The sequence below is a fragment of the Nansenia antarctica genome (assembly GCF_963989245.1).
Source record: "Nansenia antarctica genome assembly, chromosome: 4".
Taxonomy (NCBI): domain Eukaryota; kingdom Metazoa; phylum Chordata; class Actinopteri; order Argentiniformes; family Microstomatidae; genus Nansenia; species Nansenia antarctica.
Window position 1 is genome coordinate 25,181,192 of NC_137689.1, and position 19,413 is coordinate 25,200,604.

General features: G+C 42.9%; 2 protein-coding genes across 2 annotated transcripts; one reads left to right on the plus strand and one right to left on the minus strand.

Annotated features, from left to right (window-relative positions):
• Nucleotides 1-5,022: 5,022 nt before the first annotated feature.
• derl2 (derlin 2) lies at nucleotides 5,023-8,642 on the minus strand. The gene is made up of 7 exons (XM_080529006.1): nucleotides 8,535-8,642; nucleotides 7,999-8,064; nucleotides 7,445-7,518; nucleotides 7,171-7,264; nucleotides 6,558-6,753; nucleotides 6,339-6,429; nucleotides 5,023-6,192 (listed from the first exon to the last, which is right to left on the minus strand). The coding sequence occupies exons 1-7, from the start codon at nucleotides 8,625-8,627 to the stop codon at nucleotides 6,087-6,089; spliced, it is 720 nt and encodes a 239-aa protein (XP_080385132.1). The 5' UTR covers nucleotides 8,628-8,642; the 3' UTR covers nucleotides 5,023-6,086.
• A 6,523-nt stretch (nucleotides 8,643-15,165) lies between these two features.
• mis12 (MIS12 kinetochore complex component) lies at nucleotides 15,166-18,052 on the plus strand (the record flags this gene model as incomplete). Its single annotated transcript, XM_080529283.1, has 2 exons — nucleotides 15,166-15,214; nucleotides 17,403-18,052. The coding sequence occupies exons 1-2, from the start codon at nucleotides 15,190-15,192 to the stop codon at nucleotides 18,050-18,052; spliced, it is 675 nt and encodes a 224-aa protein (XP_080385409.1). The 5' UTR covers nucleotides 15,166-15,189.
• Between the last annotated feature and the right edge of the window lie 1,361 nt (nucleotides 18,053-19,413).

The window sequence follows — 19,413 nt, forward strand, 5'->3', positions numbered from 1 at the left end:
AGGACTCTTAAATGGTTATGAATCTGATGATATGGTTGTATTGCTGTTGTTGTCTTGCGATGCTTGATTACTGGATAGTGTTCATCGTTGATGTTGAAAGCATAAATCTTTAACCTACAGAGGGAGTCACTTCATGTGACAAAAAGATGAAACAAATAACACTAGCCTATTTTAAATCATCATCACCTTTGAATGGTTTGGTCATAGGCTATACAGAAGTCCATCAACTTTTAACTTCATCTCTCTCTTTCCCTCTCCCTTTGACTTCTCAGAAACAATGATAGCAGGAAGTTATTTAGCCACATTGTTCTATAATAAGAGATGCAGCTGTGGGAGGATGCTGTGCATGTTGTCTGATAAAGAGCCAACACTCTTTAGCCTTGTTCATAAGATAAGGGTTGTGTAGTGAAAAGGCATTAGTGGCATTTACCAGCTGCGTTGTTTAATGAGTCCCAGGAGCACCGAGAACACATGTTGTGCTGAAACATTCATGTGAAATTTGTAAACTCAAATGTCATTGTCATTCATTTTACTGCCATGGTTTGCATAAGTGCACTAAATAGGCTAATAATAATTACTTAATATAAGAAAATATATACATATCACATATACTTATTTGTGTCAGGAAATCTAAGCATCACATAGATTTGTGATAGATTTTAAACATTCATGTCAGGTGTAGAAGCGTCACAGTAAAGGGGTGTTTATCCAGACTGCTCATAGACAGTTAACACCAAAATAACTTGACAAGAAGTGGCTGACAAAAAAAAGGGGAAGTGGCATGAAAACTTCAATGTTGAAAGCTTATTTCTTGCCTCACTGAGCTAAAAAGCAGAAATGCAATTTCCCCCTATTTATTTTCTGTCATGGAGCCTTTTTGACAAAATGATTCTATATATTTTTCACTATACAGTCATGTGAAAAAATGATTTGATCTTTGATCTTCTTTCAAACAATATCTATAAATAAAGGTAATGCAATTGAACCAAAAACTATTTTAAAAAGTACTTTTATTTAACAAAAAATGAACAAAGATGCCAATTCCTACTGAGGAAAAAGTTAGGACACCCAATGCCCTAATAGCTGGTATTGTCTCCTTTGGCTGAAATAACCTCAATTAGACAATTCCTTTAAATGTCTGACATCGACTTTCAGTTGTGTGATATTTGAGGGGTGATTTGTGGGGTGTCTTGCATGCACAGCCCGTTTCAAATCACCCCACAGCATCTCAGTAGGATTAAGACCCAGGCTTTGACTTTGGCCATTCCAGAACTCTCCATGTCTTTCTTCTGAGCCATTCCTTGGTGGATTTACTGGAATGTTTGGAGTATTGTCATGCATTACGGTCACTTAGGGCCACACCCACTAGAGAGGGCCACACTTTTTTAAATAAATACATTTTTCAAAAAGGTTTGAGGACTGATATTGGATGGTGGTGAAATGATGGATATCTATAGTTTCTACAGTAGCCTGTTGTTCTGTTGTTAACATAGTTCATAATTTTGTAGTGTTCACTTTATTTATTTGGAATATTTTGCACTCTTATATGGATTGTTCATTGCTATTTATTTGTCAAATATTCATTTGTCATTGTCTTTAGTTATAGACCTTGTTATGTACTAGTATCAAATGTATCAAATGTTATTTTATTTATTTCTATAGAGTGTGTGTGTGTGTGTGTGTGTGTGTGTGTGTGTGTGTGTGTGTGTGTGTGTGTGTGTGTGTGTGTGTGTGTGTGTGTGTGTGTGTGTGTGTGTGTGTGTGTGTGGGGGGGGGGGCACATTATTTGACCATACACAGTTACTTATGGACATGTTGCCTCTTTTGGTCAGAGTGGACTGGAGCATGGATGATCCTTTACGACAGCTCTTCTGGCTGTGGGTGGTTCTTGGAATTATTTTGTCCTCCTTGGTGATAACCATCATCTTCCTACTTATCAACAGGAGCATCTCCAAGAGAGGTATGTTGGTCTTTCTTTTCAATCATGCTATTGGTTCTGGCAATAATCCACCCATGTAGCTATACTGTGAGGATCATACTGGACCAACATGAGATTATTCCAGATTCATAGACTATCGATCCTTTCAGAACATAGCTTTGCATTTTCATTATTGCAACTCCTCATAGCATAACTGTAACTGTCTCTCTACAGCATGTGCACATTGTTTGAGTTTTGAGCCATTTTCCTCTTGTTTATGTTTAGCAGCTGAACAATACATAACCAATTCATCATCAGTTCATCACACAACCCCTGAGTTTTATGCCCAGTAAGTTTTCAAGCCATGTAGTCTTCACCTATTCTAGATAGATCTAGTACAGTGCCTATAGAAAGTCATCTTACCCCTTCACTTTTTCCACATTTTGTTGTACTCAATTTAAAATTGATTGAATGAATTGAAAAATAAATTGTCATCAATCCACACACAATACCCTATAATGACAAAGAGAAAACAGACTTTTAGACATTCTGCAAATGTATTACTTAATTGAAACACAGAAATACCTCATGTGCAGATAAGTATTCATACCCTTTGCTATGACACTCATAAAATGAGCTAAAATGCAAAAATGTCATCAACAAATCACTCAATAAGTTGAATTGAGTCCATCTTAATGCAAGGATAATAGTTTATGTCATTTTGGAATGAAAACCTTTGTTTTTATAGGGTCTCTTAATTTTATTTATTTTTTAATCCTTTTTGGCCACTTGGTTATAGACCAATTTTGGAGTGACTGAGATGATGTTGTCCCAGTGAGTGTGCTTTTTCCTCTCCACCATTCAACTTTGTTAATTTTTGTAAGTCTCCCCAGGCGTCAGGGTTGCATTCCTGAGCAGTTTTGTTCCTCTCCATTTTCTGAATTTGTAATGACAACCTGATCTACAGTGTTTAATTGATTCCTATGCAAATCAGAGACCCTATAAAAACAAAGAGATTGATTCCAAAATTACATGAACTATTATCCTTGCATTAAGATGGACTCAATTAAACTTATTGAGTGATTTGTTGATGACATTTTTGCATTTTAGCTCATTTTATGAGTGACATTGCAAAGGGTATGAATACTTATGCACATGAGGTATTTCTGTTTCAATTTTAATAAATTTAACTTACATTACATTACTCACTGTCATTATGGGGTATGGTGTGTGGATTGATGACAATAATGTTTTATTTAATCAATTTTAAATTGAGTCTATAACACAACAAAATGTGGAAAAAGTGAAGGGTTATGATGACTTTCTATAGGCACTGTATATACACTGCTCAAAAAAATTAAGAGAACACTTAATCATCACAGTATAACACCAAGTCAATTGAACTTCTGGGATATCGATCTATCGATCGATCTGAACAGGAGAGGCAACGGCAAGACAACCCCCAAAAAGGAAATGGTTTTGCAGATAGTGGCCACAGACCATTTCTCTCTCCTTATCCTTCCTGACTGATTTTTCTCTAGTTTTGCATTTTGCTAGTGCCCTTGTCACTACTGGTAGCATGAGGCGGTACCTGCAGCCCATTCAGGTTACACAGGTAGTCCAGCTCCTCCAGGATGGCACATCCATACGTGCCATCGCAAGAAGGTTTGATGTGTCTCCCAGCACAGTCTCAAGAGCGTAGAGCAGATACCAGGAGACAGGCCATTACATGAGGAGAGCTGGACAGGGCCGTAGAAGGGCAACAACCCAGCAGCAGCACCGGTATCTGCTTCTTTGTGCGAGGAGGAACAGGAGGAGCACTGCTAGAGCCCTACAAAATGACCTCCAGCGGGCTACTCGTGTGCATGTTTCTGACCAAACTGTCAGAAACAGACTCCATGAGGGCCCGACGTCCTCTAGTGGGACCTGCAGCTCGATTGGCATTTGCCAGAGAACACCAGAATTGGCAGATTCGCCATTGGCACCCAGTTCTCTTCGCAGATGAGAGCAGGTTCACACTGAGCACAGTGATAGACGTGAAAGAGTCTGGAGACGCTGTGGTGAACGTTATGCTGCCTGCAACATCATCCAGCATGACCGCTTTGGCGCGTCAGTGATGGTCTGGGGAGGCATATCCCTGAAGTGTTCCCTTAATTTCTTTGAGCAGTGTACCATATTTCTATTTGAAAATGCATAATTAGGCAGACTTGACTTCTACAATGGATGGATTCTACAATTCCACCTGATTTCTCTGGTTTCTTTCAGGAGCAGCAAATATCACCCAAAAGATCTGGAGGATGATTTGCCACCTTTACCACCAAGAACTCAATTCAATAATGGTAGCATTCAACATGATTAACTCCTCCTTACATTTTCTGAAAATATCTAGTGCCCAGCGTAAGTAATGGGACAGTGAAGCAATCTCTACTTTAACCTCTCAGTAATGATTTCATATCTAAACCTTTGGAGTGTAGAGCCAAAAGAAGAAAATATGCTTAGCTGTCCCATTACTTACACGGGGCACTGTATTTGGCACCCGTGGTATATTAACCTCAATAATGTGTGCCTGTTTGCCCTCCAGAGCCTCAAAGCTCTGAGAACCTTGCAGAGCTGCCTGACTACGTGAAGTTACATGAGGACAAGGCTCTGCCTCCGCCATACACACACACAGACCCTGGCACATGTCAGGCAGAGGGCTCCGACCGAGATAGCAACTCCACAGAGGCCTACGATGACATTGGTCAGAAGAACGGTGACCAAAGCGATGAGGACTATGATGATGTGGGATAAGTTCAGAGACTAAACACTAAGGGCCGGTTTCAGAGACAAGGCTTAAGCCTAGTCCTGGACTAAATCACACTTTCAATGTAAAATCTCCATTGAAGATGTTTTTTAGTCTAGGACTAGGCTTAAGCCTTGTCTGTGAAACCGGCCCTATGTATTTAAAGTCTTCAATATTATCAGAAACTTAAAACATAGTAATCTTTGAGGGTTTCTGTGAGTTTCACATCAGATTCTGGTCCCTTGAGAGAAAGACTAGCATGCCGTTGTTTAACTACAGTCGTTTTATGTGGTTACTTTAGATGGCATATTACAGGTTTATGTGGTTACTTTAGATGGCATATTACAGGTGAAGTGAGGTGGTTACTTTAGATGGCATATTACAGGTGAAGTGAGGTTACTTTCTGCTTGAGAAATTAGGCTGGATTAGGCTACAGAGGTTTCAAAACCTAAATCAATCAACATATAAAACATTATGATCCATGAAAAGTACCACAGAGAAGTACATAATGTAATTGAAACCGCATCATAGGTTGTATTCACCAGTGAAAAATAGAGAACTTTTGTAGTTTCAATATGATACAAATCAAAAACTTCCACACTGTGAAAAGCCACAAGAGTTACAACATGGTCAGCTAAGAGCTTGCTCCCTTCCAAAGACATTGCAATTCCTTCTTCTACCACAGGTGGGCAGTATTACATAGTGTATACTTGTTTGATGTCCGTTACTGTAATGAGTTTGCTTTGTAATAATTACCATAAATATGTATGTGCTTTTATTCAATATGTAAGTGGGCTAACATTGGTGGCACCGTGTGCCCTAGTGAATCAAAGTGCTCATTTGGGACTGAAATCATATGAATCAAATGATCATATGATATTATCACTCATATCCCACTATAACACATTAGAACCAATGCAGCACTGCAGAAAATGTAAAAGAAAATATACCCAGCAGTCTATACATTTGCCACACATTTATTCTTAAAAAATAAAATAAAATGGAAAAAACACTAAAGATCTGAATTCATTCCTTCATTCAGATATTTTCCTCTGCTGTCGTTTCCCGTCATCTGACAACTGACAATTGTTGAGAATAATTCTTTTTCTGAGTTAAAGACAAACGTCAACACAGCCAAAGGTTTGCCATCAAATGTCCCTTCCATGTTGTTACGTCCTCTCATGTGGTGTCATAGCAACAGTCTGTCAACAGGAACAGTTTGAGGGCGATGTAAGCCACACACACAGACAACTGACCAACCTCCCACAAGCCCAGGAGGGAGATGGGCATTCTTCGTCCAAAACAAGATAAAGAAGTCGATAAAAAGACCACATGTGTCCCTCTGACTCAGGGAATGTCCATAGAAGTGATCCAGTTGAGGCTAATTTATCCCCCGAGACGCTGTCCCTCCCCCCAGGCGAATCCTCCAGGACGTTCCTCGGGGAGGGGGTTGTAGTTGGCGTCCTCCTCTGGAGTGTCAAACAGCATTTTCCTGTGTGAGGAACAGAGAGTAACACTGATGAGGGAGGCAGATCTGGTACAAATCTGGTACATTTACAATTGACTTTTCTTGGCATATTTTGTGTTTGAAGCTTTACAGGAACTTTGTTAAGACAATATCCAAATGTCCAAACTTACAGGAAAAAGGGAGTCTTGAGCCACCTGCCACCGCCTGGCTGGTTTGGGAACACATCCTCCAGGAAGAAGTACACATGGCCCACAGCGATACCTAAGGGAACGAAAGACATGATTCTATCTTACCAGGGAGTCACCACTTCTCCACAGTCCATAAGGACACAACCATGTTGGGCGCTAAAAAATCATAAGAGTAGAAATGAGCCACAGTGGCACTGGTACCCAGTAGATCCACAATGATGGAGTTCCCCAGAAGCAGAGAGAATCCCATGAGCACCCAGGGGAGGAAGGGCGCCTGGAAGTTCAGCAGGCCGAAGAAGTTCATGCGCACGTTGGGGTTGCGTCTGCTCCACACGTACACCAGCATGATGGTGAAGGCCTGGCCCAGAAACACCAGACTCACAAACGTGCCAAATATCTGAGCCGTTGTTAAGGAGAAAATGGGGGATCGGGTTCCAATAAGGCACACAAACTGGCCATGTTGAGGTCTGGATTTGGTGAATGAATCATCAACCAAACAACAACAAAGTAACAACTGTAACAAACTGTCATACTCATCTCTTAACCACAGCTAATTTCACACATGCTTTGGTTTACTGCTACTGATATTATGCAGCCAACCAGAGGGAATGATACTCATACTTTAACCGGAATGGAAACCAGATGGCAAAGTTAGTATGTGTCTCTCCAATGCTTCTACAGTGTGAAACTTGCTTAATGTCTACAACAAAGGAAATATGTAACGGCTGTATGATGATATTGCCTTTTGCTCAATATGTCCCCCTTACTGGTGAAGAATTGAGACAGTGATAGTGGCCAGGTGTAAAAAGGATACCGTCATCAGAAGGCCACCAAAGAGGAACATGAAGACAAAGTCAGCGGTGCGGCCCCTGAAAGAGCCCTCCTCCAGCATACGACAGTATCGGTACCTGAAAGCAAGCGGTTAAGGAAATGTCTTGCCAAATACGTGGCATAGTTACAGACCATAGAAAAAATCATATACATATGATATCTAATGCAGTAGGTTCATCGTGACCTTTTTTCATGTTAGGGAAAGCAAATTTGCCTTCACAAGTTAGAGCAAGACTATTTGCAACTGAAAAGGATACAAAAAAATCATATTGAAAAGAAAGTTGAATCCAACAGGACCGAAAAAAAGAAAGTTGGTTATGAGTCGCCATACCTACAGGACAGAAAAGAAAATTCAGTCAACCTTTCAGCAACATGTCAAATGCTGAGAAAATTAAAGCCAATACTTGGATATAGTTTACCTCCATTTAAAGTGGAGTGTGTGTTTAAAGTGTGACGTTCTCATACCTCAAAAGTATCCCATACCAGATAATGCTAGGCTATATACAGTAGGAGAAATGGTGGCATGATGTACATGCAACAGTAGAGAGGGTGACGTAAATTCCCTTTAATTTGTGGCTATCTTACTTTTTTATTTTTTATTTGCCATGGAATCAACTTTTCAGTCAATTGCTGGAATTTGGTATTTTTTTCTAGGCACAGGGTCAGCCGTATTCGGCCCTGCTCAAGGGCACATGCAAGCCCCCTCCTGAGGTGGGGATCGAACCAGCGACCTTCCTTCCTTCATTGCTAGCTGGCCTCTCTAACCTCTAGTCTAGGCTATCAATCTGTAACTCTTGCTCAGTGTACTCACCTGATAATTCCTAAGTATCAAGTCAGGGTTGAAGTATAGTTGGAAAGGTGTGATGAGTTCTAATTGCTGAGGGTGAGAGCAGAGAAGATAGTCAGTACATATGTGCAATGAAATGCATTGCCATTCCATACAGAGCATACATGCCTAACATCATTCTTGCTACAATCTGAAAATCTTGCCATTATTTTAGTAATGATGATAATTGGGGGGGGGGGGGGGGGGGAGAGAAAGAGAGAGAGACGCGTGTACTCGCTAAGATTCCAAATGTATTTAGCAACCTAGCAAGGCCTCGGACATGTGGTCCATTCAGGCAAAATGACAACCTAACCACTAGCCAGCCAGACGTCTTATTTCTGTAGATAGAAATGTGTCCAGTTGATTGAACACAGCTGGCTAACAAGGATGTGCAATACGGTTGTGTTTCTAACGAGGAAACACAGGAGCTAGCGAGCTAACAACAGACGAGACATTCAAATGAACGTAAAGTGATGTCTATATTGCCGACAAAACCAAATTCAGATATATTTTTGTCTTACCACGGCAGCAGTCGTGAGGACACAAGCAGTTGTGTATGCCCTCGTTACAACAGGAATTTGTAAATATTCCTGCTGAAAAGTCTGGTAAGCCATTTTGGACCGACTGAGGCTTCCGGCACTTACTTGACACGTCATCACAAGGTGAGAGACACGGGGCGTTGCTTTGAGATTTTATGATCGGTGATTGGTTTAACAGCTCATGTTTATGTTGTGTGAGCGAACCAAAAACCTGTCAATCAAAGGTCAACACGGTGGATGAAACGATGGCAGGCTTGGATTGGTCCGCGTGTGTTTGCGTAGCGAATAGGATGAGGAGGGGAGTGCATCTAGACGTAAAAGCCTTTCTATGGTTTGCATCAGTCAAACTGTTATAAAGAGGTTTCGATTACCGGTATTTATACAACAGTTAGTTCCGACCAAGTAATTTGATTGGACAAGAGGCATTCCATGAGTGCTGATATACAGTATAACAGCACTGGGACTTTTAACTATAAGTATCACTCCGAAATAACCATTAATATCAAAGGCTGTGTTCGTAATGGTATACTAGCATACTGCATACTAGCATACTCAATGAGTATATACTGCATACTGCCTACTAAATTCATAATAAGTATGCGAAAACCAGCCGACCATTTACACAGTACGCATACTACCTCCCAGAATGCATTTCGCCGGGAGCGGCGAATTTAAACCTCAATTTTAAACCTCCATTAGCTAAAATTCGTAATTTTGTGTTAACATGTCATTTTATGAAGTTTTAATATCTTTTATATATTCCCAAAATGTGTCCAGTTTATCAAAATAACCCGTTTCTATATCTGATCTGACGATTTTTTTGCGTCTTCTGTTTGCTAGCTGCGTTCGTAAATTTGCCCTGGAAATCTGATCAGCACTCATGGAATGCCTCTTGTCCAATCAAATTACCTGGTCCCTATATGCATTTTCCTCTCTAACGTCAGATCCCTGACGAACAAGATGGATGAACTGAGACTACAGGTGGCCAAAAACAACATCGTAGGGGATAGCTGTGTGATTATTCTGACCGAAACCTGGCTAAATGACAACATTGTGGACGCTACTGTTAGCTTGGAGGGGCGTACGTTGCACCGCGCTGACCAAACGCTGCTTAGTGAGAAGACCCGCGGAGGCGGCCTCATTATATCTACGAAGGACAGCTGGTGCTTAAACACGAAAACTGTAAGTAGCCACTGCTCCCCAGACCTGGAATACTTGACTGTTAAATGCCGACCCACATACCTCCCTAGGGAGTTTAACGCGGTGCTAATTACATGTGTGTATATAGCGCCTAGCGCAGACAGCAGAGTAGCATTGGCGCGACTATATGAAGTCATCAGTAGCCAACAAAGCACTGATCCACAGGCTATTCACATCATAGCGGGGGACTTTAATCATGTCGACCTGAAGGCAGTACTACCCAAGTTCTATCAGCATGTGAAATGTGCAACGAGAGGAGAAAAAACACTGGATAAGGTATACACCAACATCAAACGTGCTTACAAGGCTAGTCCGCTAGCTCATCTAGGCATGTCTGACCATGTGTCAATCCTCCTGATTCCTGCATACACTACAATGGGGAAAAGTGCTCCCATCACCACTAAGACTGTCAGAACCTGGCCAGAAGGGTCCGCTCCACTGCAGATCTGCCTAAATGACACCCTATGGCAGGAATATGAGCATGAGGACCTGGAACAGTACACGTCGTCGGTTCTGAACCACATAGTGAACTGCACCAACTCAGTCACCGTGGACAAACGGGTCCGGGTCTACCCCAACACGAAGCCATGGATGACTGGGAAGGTCCAAAAACTGATCAACGAGAGGGACAACGCCTTCTTCGCAGGGAAGAGCACACCGCTGTACAGCTCCACCAGGGCCAACCTAAAGCGCGGCATCAAAGCGGCCAAGGCAGAGCACAGAGAGAAGATTGAGGAATGCCTCCTGAGCAACGACTCCAGGCGGATGTGGCAGGGGGTTCAGCAGATGACAAACTTCAGAGCCAACAGGCTCACAGCCGCAGAGGACGACCCCCTGCTGGCGGGAAAGCTGAACACCTTCTACGCCCGGTTCGACGAGGGGCGAACGGAGGTAACTGCAACACAAACACCACTCTCTCCAGCTCTCAGCAGCCTCACCCTTACAGAGCATGAGGTGAGACGCGTACTGAAGGCGGTGGACCCCAGGAAAGCCTCGGGGCCGGACGGCGTCCTGAGACGGGTGCTGAGAGACTGCGCCGACCAGCTGGCCGGGGTTTTCACCAACATCTTTAACCAGTCCCTGTCCCAGGCCACCGTCCCACCCTGCCTGAAAACCTCAACTATCATCCCAGTCCCGAAGAAAAGCACGGTGAGCTGCCTAAACGACTACCGCCCGGTGGCACTCACACCAATCATCATGAAGTGCTTCGAGAAACTAGTCCGGGCCCACATACTCACACGCCTCCCGCCCAACCTGGATCCATACCAGTTCGCCTACAGAGCCCACAGGTCCACAGAGGACGCCATAGCGACGACTCTCCACGCCACTCTATCCCACCTGGAGAGGGGAAACAGCTACGCGAGACTGCTCTTCGTGGACTTCAGCTCCGCCTTCAACACCATCCTTCCAGACAGGCTAGTGACCAAACTACTAGACCTGGGTCTATCACACTCTATATGTGCGTGGATCAAGGACTTCCTGACCGACCGCCCCCAGAGGGTGCGGGTGGGCCCCCACACCTCCACAGCCCTCAGCCTCAGCACTGGGTCCCCCCAGGGCTGCGTGCTAAGCCCCATCCTCTACAACCTCTACACCCACGACTTCACCCCCGTCCACCCCAGCAACTACATCGTAAAGTTAGCAGACGACACCACCGTGGTGGGATGTATCTCGGGGGGGGACGAGGCGGCGTACAGGGATGAGGTAGAGCAACTGAGCAAGCTGTGCAAGGTTAACAACCTGCTGCTAAACAAGTCAAAGACCCAGGAATTCATCGTAGACTTCAGGAGGAAAAAGTCCGAGATCCAGCCCCTGCTCATCGACGGAGAGAGCGTGGAGAGAGTCTCAACCCTCCGATTCCTGGGACATCACATGCGGGATGACCTGGCCTGGAAGGACAACACAAAAGGCACCATCAAGAGGGCACAACAGCGGCTATACACCCTGAGATGCCTCAGGAAAGAACACAACAAGCAGGAGATACTGGTGGCCTTCCACCGCGGCGCAGTGGAGAGCATCCTCACCTACGGCATCTGCAACTGGTTCTACAGCTGCACAACAGCTGAGAGAAACGCGCTACAGAGAGTCGTGAGAACAGCACAGAAGATCACCGGCGCCCCCCTCCCCTCTCTGGAAGAGCTGTACAACACACGCTGTCTCAGGAAGGCCTCCAAGATCTCCAGGGACCCGACCCACCCTGGGCACGTACACTTTATCAGGCTGCCCTCGAAAAGGAGGTACAGGACCCCGGCCGCTAAGACAAACAGACTGAAGAACTGCTTCTACCACAGGGCCGTCAAGGCCCTGAACACAGCAAAGGCCTAAGTTCTGGGCCCAGGACAGTCCGGACGGATTGTATGGCAGCTAGTGCTGAGGCACAAACATGTACATTTCAAGCCTGCAAACTGTGACACTTTAAATAACGTGAAAAAATACTTTTGTGCAATATGACAACCCTAGTTGACTATCTGTGCAGTATAGTACAGTGGATTGTGTACATAGCCTTTATTTATGTAACCAGCTCCTTACCTTCTTGTGATTTTATTCTTTTTCTAAATGTGTTTTTTTTTCCCTTTCCTAACACCAGGGGAGCCACCCCTCCTAAATTTCGTTGTTTGGTACCTGTACTGTAGCAATGACAAATAAAGTCCATTCCATTCCATTCCATTCCATTCCATTATGACGTTGCACCCAGTGTGCGCTCCGGAACACTTACGGAGTTCGACAGAAATATTGTAACATAATTACAACACGTTGTAAAATGATTTGGGGGGGCCAATATCTTTAGCTAGCTCAAGTAACTAGCTTACTATATTGTTGTCTTAACAGTTGGTAAAATAACATGATTAAAATAAATATATATGAGCAATAACATTTCGTGGGCAAGCACTACAACCAACTTGTCCGTCTGAAGCTACAATACTGGGATCATTCGTGATTGGGCTACAAGCAGTCAAATACTAGGTGAACATGTGTGACACAAATAAACTTGGATTTCATGCATTTCAAGTGGCATATTTGTAATCATGACGATGGCTCTAAGAATGCATTTCACCATGTTAATTCCCAGTATAGTGAAAATACCACCGCTCATCCGTGATCAGACTTAGCTGGGGTGCTGCAGCTGAAGAGTATCAAATATAGTGCAAAAAAGCAGCATCTGCACACTCAAATCTGTGCAAAAAACGATGTTTATTGCAAGCTTTCGGTCCCCAGGCTATCGGACGATGAAAACAACAGCTGTATGACGGGTTTGTATGACGCAGTTTGACGAGGCTGAAAGCGCACAGGGTTGCCAGATGGGATTGACAATGTACAGCCTAAACTTTCTATAACCTCAAAATCAAGTAGCTCATTCGGCGGTAACCCACCCCATCTGGCAACCCTGGGCGAAATGCATTTTGGGGATCTAGTATGCCAAAAGTGTCCATCGTAACAGACTTCAATTTTCCCAGAAGTATTGCTCGCCTACTAAATTTCTCGCATACTCAAATCTCGCATACTGTACAGTGTGAACGCACTACATACTCAAAATCTACGTCATATCTAGTATGAGTAGTATGCTAGTATACTATTCCGAACACAAAGTAGCTAGCCTGCAGATGTTTGTGTTCAGGTTACTAGCCAACAGTCCAGTTGCGGAACTATTTTTTGTTGACGGAGCCAAAATAAATGATTAAATAAACAAACAAATCATAATCTGTTGTCACTTATTACTGTTAACTAATAAATTGCGCTGTAGAACTGTTGTATAAAAGCAATATCACACTCGAGGTCGTGCTGTTATACTGAATATCAGCACGGCTGAGATTATCTTCGGTACTCGGACTGCGGCCTCGTACCTACGACCGAATGACAGCCGTGCTGATATTCAGTATAATGGCGCTTTTCCACTACAGGGCGGCCTGCTTCTTTGGCACTTTTCCATTTGTCGGCCCGGGTCGGCTCGGCTCGGCTCGGCTCGGTTCTTTAGCTACCCTTCACGAGCAGGAACTACAGGGCCGAAAAGTACCTTTTTGCCAGGCTGCGTGTGACGTGTGACGCTGCACACCGTTGATTGGTCAATGGAAATCGTCATCCCATGTTCATAGATTTCTTCGCTAACCGCCATCTTTAAATACCACAACAGATTTCGCTCTCGGAAAATGTCACTTACTGTTTCTGTAATAACGTATTAATAAAGATTTGAAAAATTATGATAACCATCGTATTATCTTAGTTTAATGTAATTTCAATGCATCATAGAACTTTTATTTACAACAAGCATAACAAAAAAAAATCGCTATTATGGCGTGTGATATTGCTTAATTGAGCAGCAGATGTCATTATGGAGCTGTTGTTGTATCGACTGCATCGATAGATCGACACTTCCGACACAATTGTGTTGAATGTTTCATCGATGGCCTATGATCCCTAGGGAATTTAAAGGCCTAAGTAAACAAAGTAAGTATAGTTACATAGCAGTGGCGGCTGGCCAATAGAGGGCGCTAGGGCGCCGCCCCCACCTTCACTTCCTAGTTGCGACTTGTAAAAGTTTTTAAAAAATAAACATTGTTTATTCACAAAATGCGGCTGATATTCTGTCGGCGCCTATCAGCATTCATTAAAAATCCTCCAATACAATAAACATTTTATCTGTGTGTGTGGAAAATTCACTGTGAAAATACATAGGGGAGGAGTCGGGACGCCGGCCGAATGGCGGTCTATGGCACTGCAAATACTTTTGGCTTACACGTGAGCTGTAGCAGCGCTCCAATTGGCTGTCTCCTATTTCCTGGCCGGGGCGCAGAAAAGTGCGCCCCGAGCATGCGCAGATTATAGGCTTACCTAGGCTGCAGCCTAGGGCCACTACCACTAGGGGTAGTGTCATGGTTTCTTAGGTTTTCATTTTGGAGACATCTAGTGGACATTTTATGACATTACATTCGTTACTGCCTTTATTCATTGGATATCGGTTTTGTTTAGTCACATGACGTGAGCACACTGTTCAGACGTGATAGTAACTCTTAGCAGCAGCTAGCTGAGAGAAAGAGCTCCGGAGAATCTCATTGTTTACATTCTTGCCCTGGAAAAGGATACTGATTTGTCAATTTTGAGGATAACTGATTTGTCAGTTGTTGTGCATTATACTTTTGTTGTGTTTGCAGTTTGCCCTTTAATAAGTTATATATAAAAATAATTAAGTTATATATATATTCTCATGCTAAACTCGACTGTAAATCCAGATTTTAAAGCCCCCATAACCTGTGCCCCACCCAACATTTTTATCACCAACCGCCACTGTTACATAGTATGTGTGGTTCTTTATTTATGTAGTATTTAGAAATGAGTAAAAGTTTAAGGTGGGCGCTTTTATTTTGAAGAAAGCTTCCATACACCCGGGGTAGGTGGGTGGAGTCACAGAGGAAAGTCACAGCTGGCGCGGGAAATTCAGATAATGGCGGAGTACACAGTGAGCGAAGGTAAACAATATCATTCATTCTTACTAATATTATTTCCTTTAAAATGTATGTACACGTCTGCTTGAAATAGTCAATTGGCCAGAAATCTATAATTGTAATAGTGGCACGTTTCCTGAAAACAGAACGCATGCACCGTCCTCAGCTACCGCGCGCCTAGACTCTGATGGCCAACTAAAGCTACCTAGTGACTATAACTAGACTCTGATGGTCAACTAAAGCTACCTAGCGACTATAACTAGACTCTGATGGTCAACTAAAGCTACCTAGAGACCATAACTAGACTCTGATGGTCAACTAAAGCTACCTAGCGACTATAACTAGACTCTGATGGTCAACTAAAGCTACCTAGCGACTATAACTAGACTCTGATGGCCAACTAAAGCTACCTAGAGACCATAACTAGACTCTGATGGTCAACTAAAGCTACCTAGAGACCATAACTAGACTCTGATGGTCAACTAAAGCTACCTAGTGACTATAACTAGACTCTGATGGCCAACTAAAGCTACCTAGAGACCATAACTAGACTCTGATGGTCAACTAAAGCTACCTAGAGACCATAACTAGACTCTGATGGTCAACTAAAGCTACCTAGCTACTATAACTAGACTCTGATGGTCAACTAAAGCTACCTAGCGACTATAACTAGACTCTGATGGCCAACTAAAGCTACCTAGCGACTATAACTAGACTCTGATGGCCAACTAAAGCTACCTAGAGACCATAACTAGACTCTGATGGTCAACTAAAGCTACCTAGAGACCATAACTAGACTCTGATGGTCAACTAAAGCTACCTAGAGACCATAACTAGACTCTGATGGTCAACTAAAGCTACCTAGCGACCATAACTAGACTCTGATGGTCAACTAAAGCTACCTAGAGACCATAACTAGACTCTGATGGTCAACTAAAGCTACCTAGAGACCATAACTAGACTCTGATGGTCAACTAAAGCTACCTAGAGACTATAACTAGACTCTGATGGTCAACTAAAGCTACCTAGAGACCATAACTAGACTCTGATGGTCAACTAAAGCTACCTAGAGACTATAACTAGACTCTGATGGTCAACTAAAGCTACCTAGCGACTATAACTAGACTCTGATGGTCAACTAAAGCTACCTAGCGACTATAACTAGACTCGGATGGTCAACTAAAGCTACCTAGAGACCATAACTAGACTCTGATGGTCAACTAAAGCTACCTAGCGACCATAACTAGACTCTGATGGTCAACTAAAGCTACCTAGAGACTATAACTAGACTCTGATGGTCAACTAAAGCTACCTAGCGACCATAACTAGACTCTGATGGTCAACTAAAGCTACCTAGAGACTATAACTAGACTCTGATGGTCAACTAAAGCTACCTAGAGACTATAACTAGACTCTGATGGTCAACTAAAGCTACCTAGCGACCATAACTAGACTCTGATGGTCAACTAAAGCTACCTAGCGACCATAACTAGACTCTGATGGTCAACTAAAGCTACCTAGAGACTATAACTAGACTCTGATGGTCAACTAAAGCTACCTAGCGACCATAACTAGACTCTGATGGTCAACTAAAGCTACCTAGAGACTATAACTAGACTCTGATGGTCAACTAAAGCTACCGTAGAGACTATAACTAGACTCTGATGGTCAACTAAAGCTACCTAGCGACCATAACTAGACTCTGATGGTCAACTAAAGCTACCTAGAGACTATAACATATAATTCAAGTTCAATTTACGGGCGTGAGTAGACTGTGTTCCGTCTCCATGGATACTCCGGCTATTTTATGATGATGCCTACAGGGTCAGAATGTAGTAGGAGGCTGCTTCCTGATTCCTGAACGCAAATATGTCCGTTTTTACTTTGAGAACAAAAACAAGACTTGATTTTCTAGTGAATATTGTAATGTATTAATTTTTATTGAGACATTTTACATACACAAATGCACATTTTCAATCCCAAGATGTAAAGCCTTGTAGGAGTCATGCTTTTTAATTCTGGCTACATAAAGCTGTATACAAATATATTTTTTATTTTGTGTATAGTGGTTGTCATGTATTTTAATACCTGATATATATTTCCTTTTCTTATAGTAATAATCATAATAATAAAAAAGCCTACTTGATATTAAGTATTCAGAAATTTCACAATCATATTCACATTTTAATTATATTTTGTTTTCTGTTGCCAGAGGAGCCACTGTCCCCATCATCTCTCAAGCTCTACGAGGCTCAGTTCTTCGGCTTCACTCCTCAGACCTGCATGCTGAGAGTCTACAGCGCCTTCCACGACTGCCTGTATGAAGTGTTGCTTGTGGTTGAGGCAGTGTGTGTGAGGAAGATGGGAGGGACTGAGACCAATGGAGAAATATTACGTTCCAGGGCCAGGGAGTGCACCCAGAAGCTGCATTTATTCCTTCAAGAACGTTTCAAGCGTCTGTCAAGTCGCATGGAAACCCTCCTGGTCAATAACGTACTCTCAGTTCCCCCTAACGTGTTGTTGCCTGAGGACCAACCGCACCAAAAATACCCCCAAGGTTTAGAGGAGGTTCTACGGCTGGAGTCTTCACTTGCAGAGCTGGGTCAGGCCTACCAAGCGGAGGTGTGTGCCAGACAGGCCTTGTTGGCGGAGGTGGAGGAGCAGAGAGAGGTCCGGGAGCAGCTGGAGGGCATCCTGCGGTGGGTGGCAGAGCTCCAGGCGGCCTGGACACGGGAGGGGGGGATGGGGGGCTTCCAGAACAGCTTCTCTGTGATGATGCGGTCGGTCGAGCGTCTGCAGGACGTCATCAGAGAGATCAGTGAGAAAAGCGAAGGAGTGGAGGAGAACTTGTCTATGGTGTAAAACAATGTGGTGTGAAGAACTGCTCCTGGTATCCAAGTTTCCCACAGGCTCAGATCTAAGACCACCCTCCCCCACCTCACCTTATCTATTTGGTCTGTTTTTACCTTTACCCCCTCTGAGTCAAAGGGCAATGTCAGCATACTCCATGAAGTCCATTTTGTAACTCAAACCATAGTGTGATGGCTCAGATATTTTCCTTTCACAGCACTGTTTCAGCAACTGTATGGTGGGTGTGTAAGGCCGTTCCAGTACAGAGCAGCTCTGCTCAGCAGGGCTTGGTGTCAGAAGGGTTGGCATGACAACATTTTGATTTGGACAGCTCGTCCAGTCCTAGGAAGACATTCATTGGATTCTATGCCATAACGGATTTTAACAACTCATATTTTTGCCATAGAAGCATAATGTTGAGCACTTTTTAAAGCCTTGTGTTTGGTTTATATTGCCTAGTTTCTTCGGTACATATTAATATCTGTACATTAATGTGCAGCAATGGTCCATATTGTTGACACGCTGTCTTAAGATATATATATATTTTTAAAACATTGTGTGTCTCCGTGTGTGTGTCCGTGTGTCCGTGTCCCAAATCATCTTTGGAGCCAATAGTCACCACAAGGTGGAAGCATTGCATAGTTATTGCAGAATTATTATCACTAAATTGGAGAAGCAGTGTATTTGTAAATACAACATATATACGTTATTGTTTGTCTTTGTTCTGTAATCATTTTCAAAGCTTTGCTACACAATTTAGAATTTGCATAAAAAACACTTTCCTATTTTTCAATGAATAAAACCGTATGTTGAGTAATCTAATGAAATGCAGTGTGGATAATTAATAATGAATGGATTAATAAAATCCTTTCCCTTGCTCACAGTCTTTTGGATGTAGTCTTGTCTGTGATGTCCAATGCTGTGTGATGTTGACTGATAAGGAGCTGGGTCTGACAGTAGACTCAGCACAGTGGACTCAGTGGGAGCTCATGCTCTGATCAGATAGATGTGTGATGTCCATGTTAACCCCAGGCTTCCCTCTAACCACCCCCTCTCAGGAGGGGCTTTCTGTTATTGAAAAAATGAAAAACACTACAGTAAAACAATCTTTAGACTGTCTTTCTGGGGATGTAATGATGAAATCAGTGCACAAATGCAAAAAAGTAACAAAGCAATGTTCTTTGATACTGTAATACAGTAAAGTGTTCAGCTGACTGAACTGACTGCAGTAGGCCCACAAACAAATTAAAATATAAAATATTGTTACACACCTCCATTGCCTGAAAAGTATATACAGTACAGTATAGGCTACACATATGTAATCAATGTATACAAAACAACATTACACTATCGCTGACCAGCTTCGGTCATTG

Coding starts and splice junctions, on each gene's coding strand:
- derl2 (XM_080529006.1), bottom strand. CDS start 8,627: ATGGCTTACCAGACTTTTCAGCAGGAATATTTACAAATTCCTGTTGTA. Junction 7,519..7,998: donor TGATACTTAGGAATTATCAG/GTGAGTACACTG, acceptor TCTGTCCTGTAG/GTATGGCGACTCATAACCAA. Junction 6,754..7,170: donor TTGGTGGCCTTCTGATGACG/GTATCCTTTTTA, acceptor ACAACGGCTCAG/ATATTTGGCACGTTTGTGAG.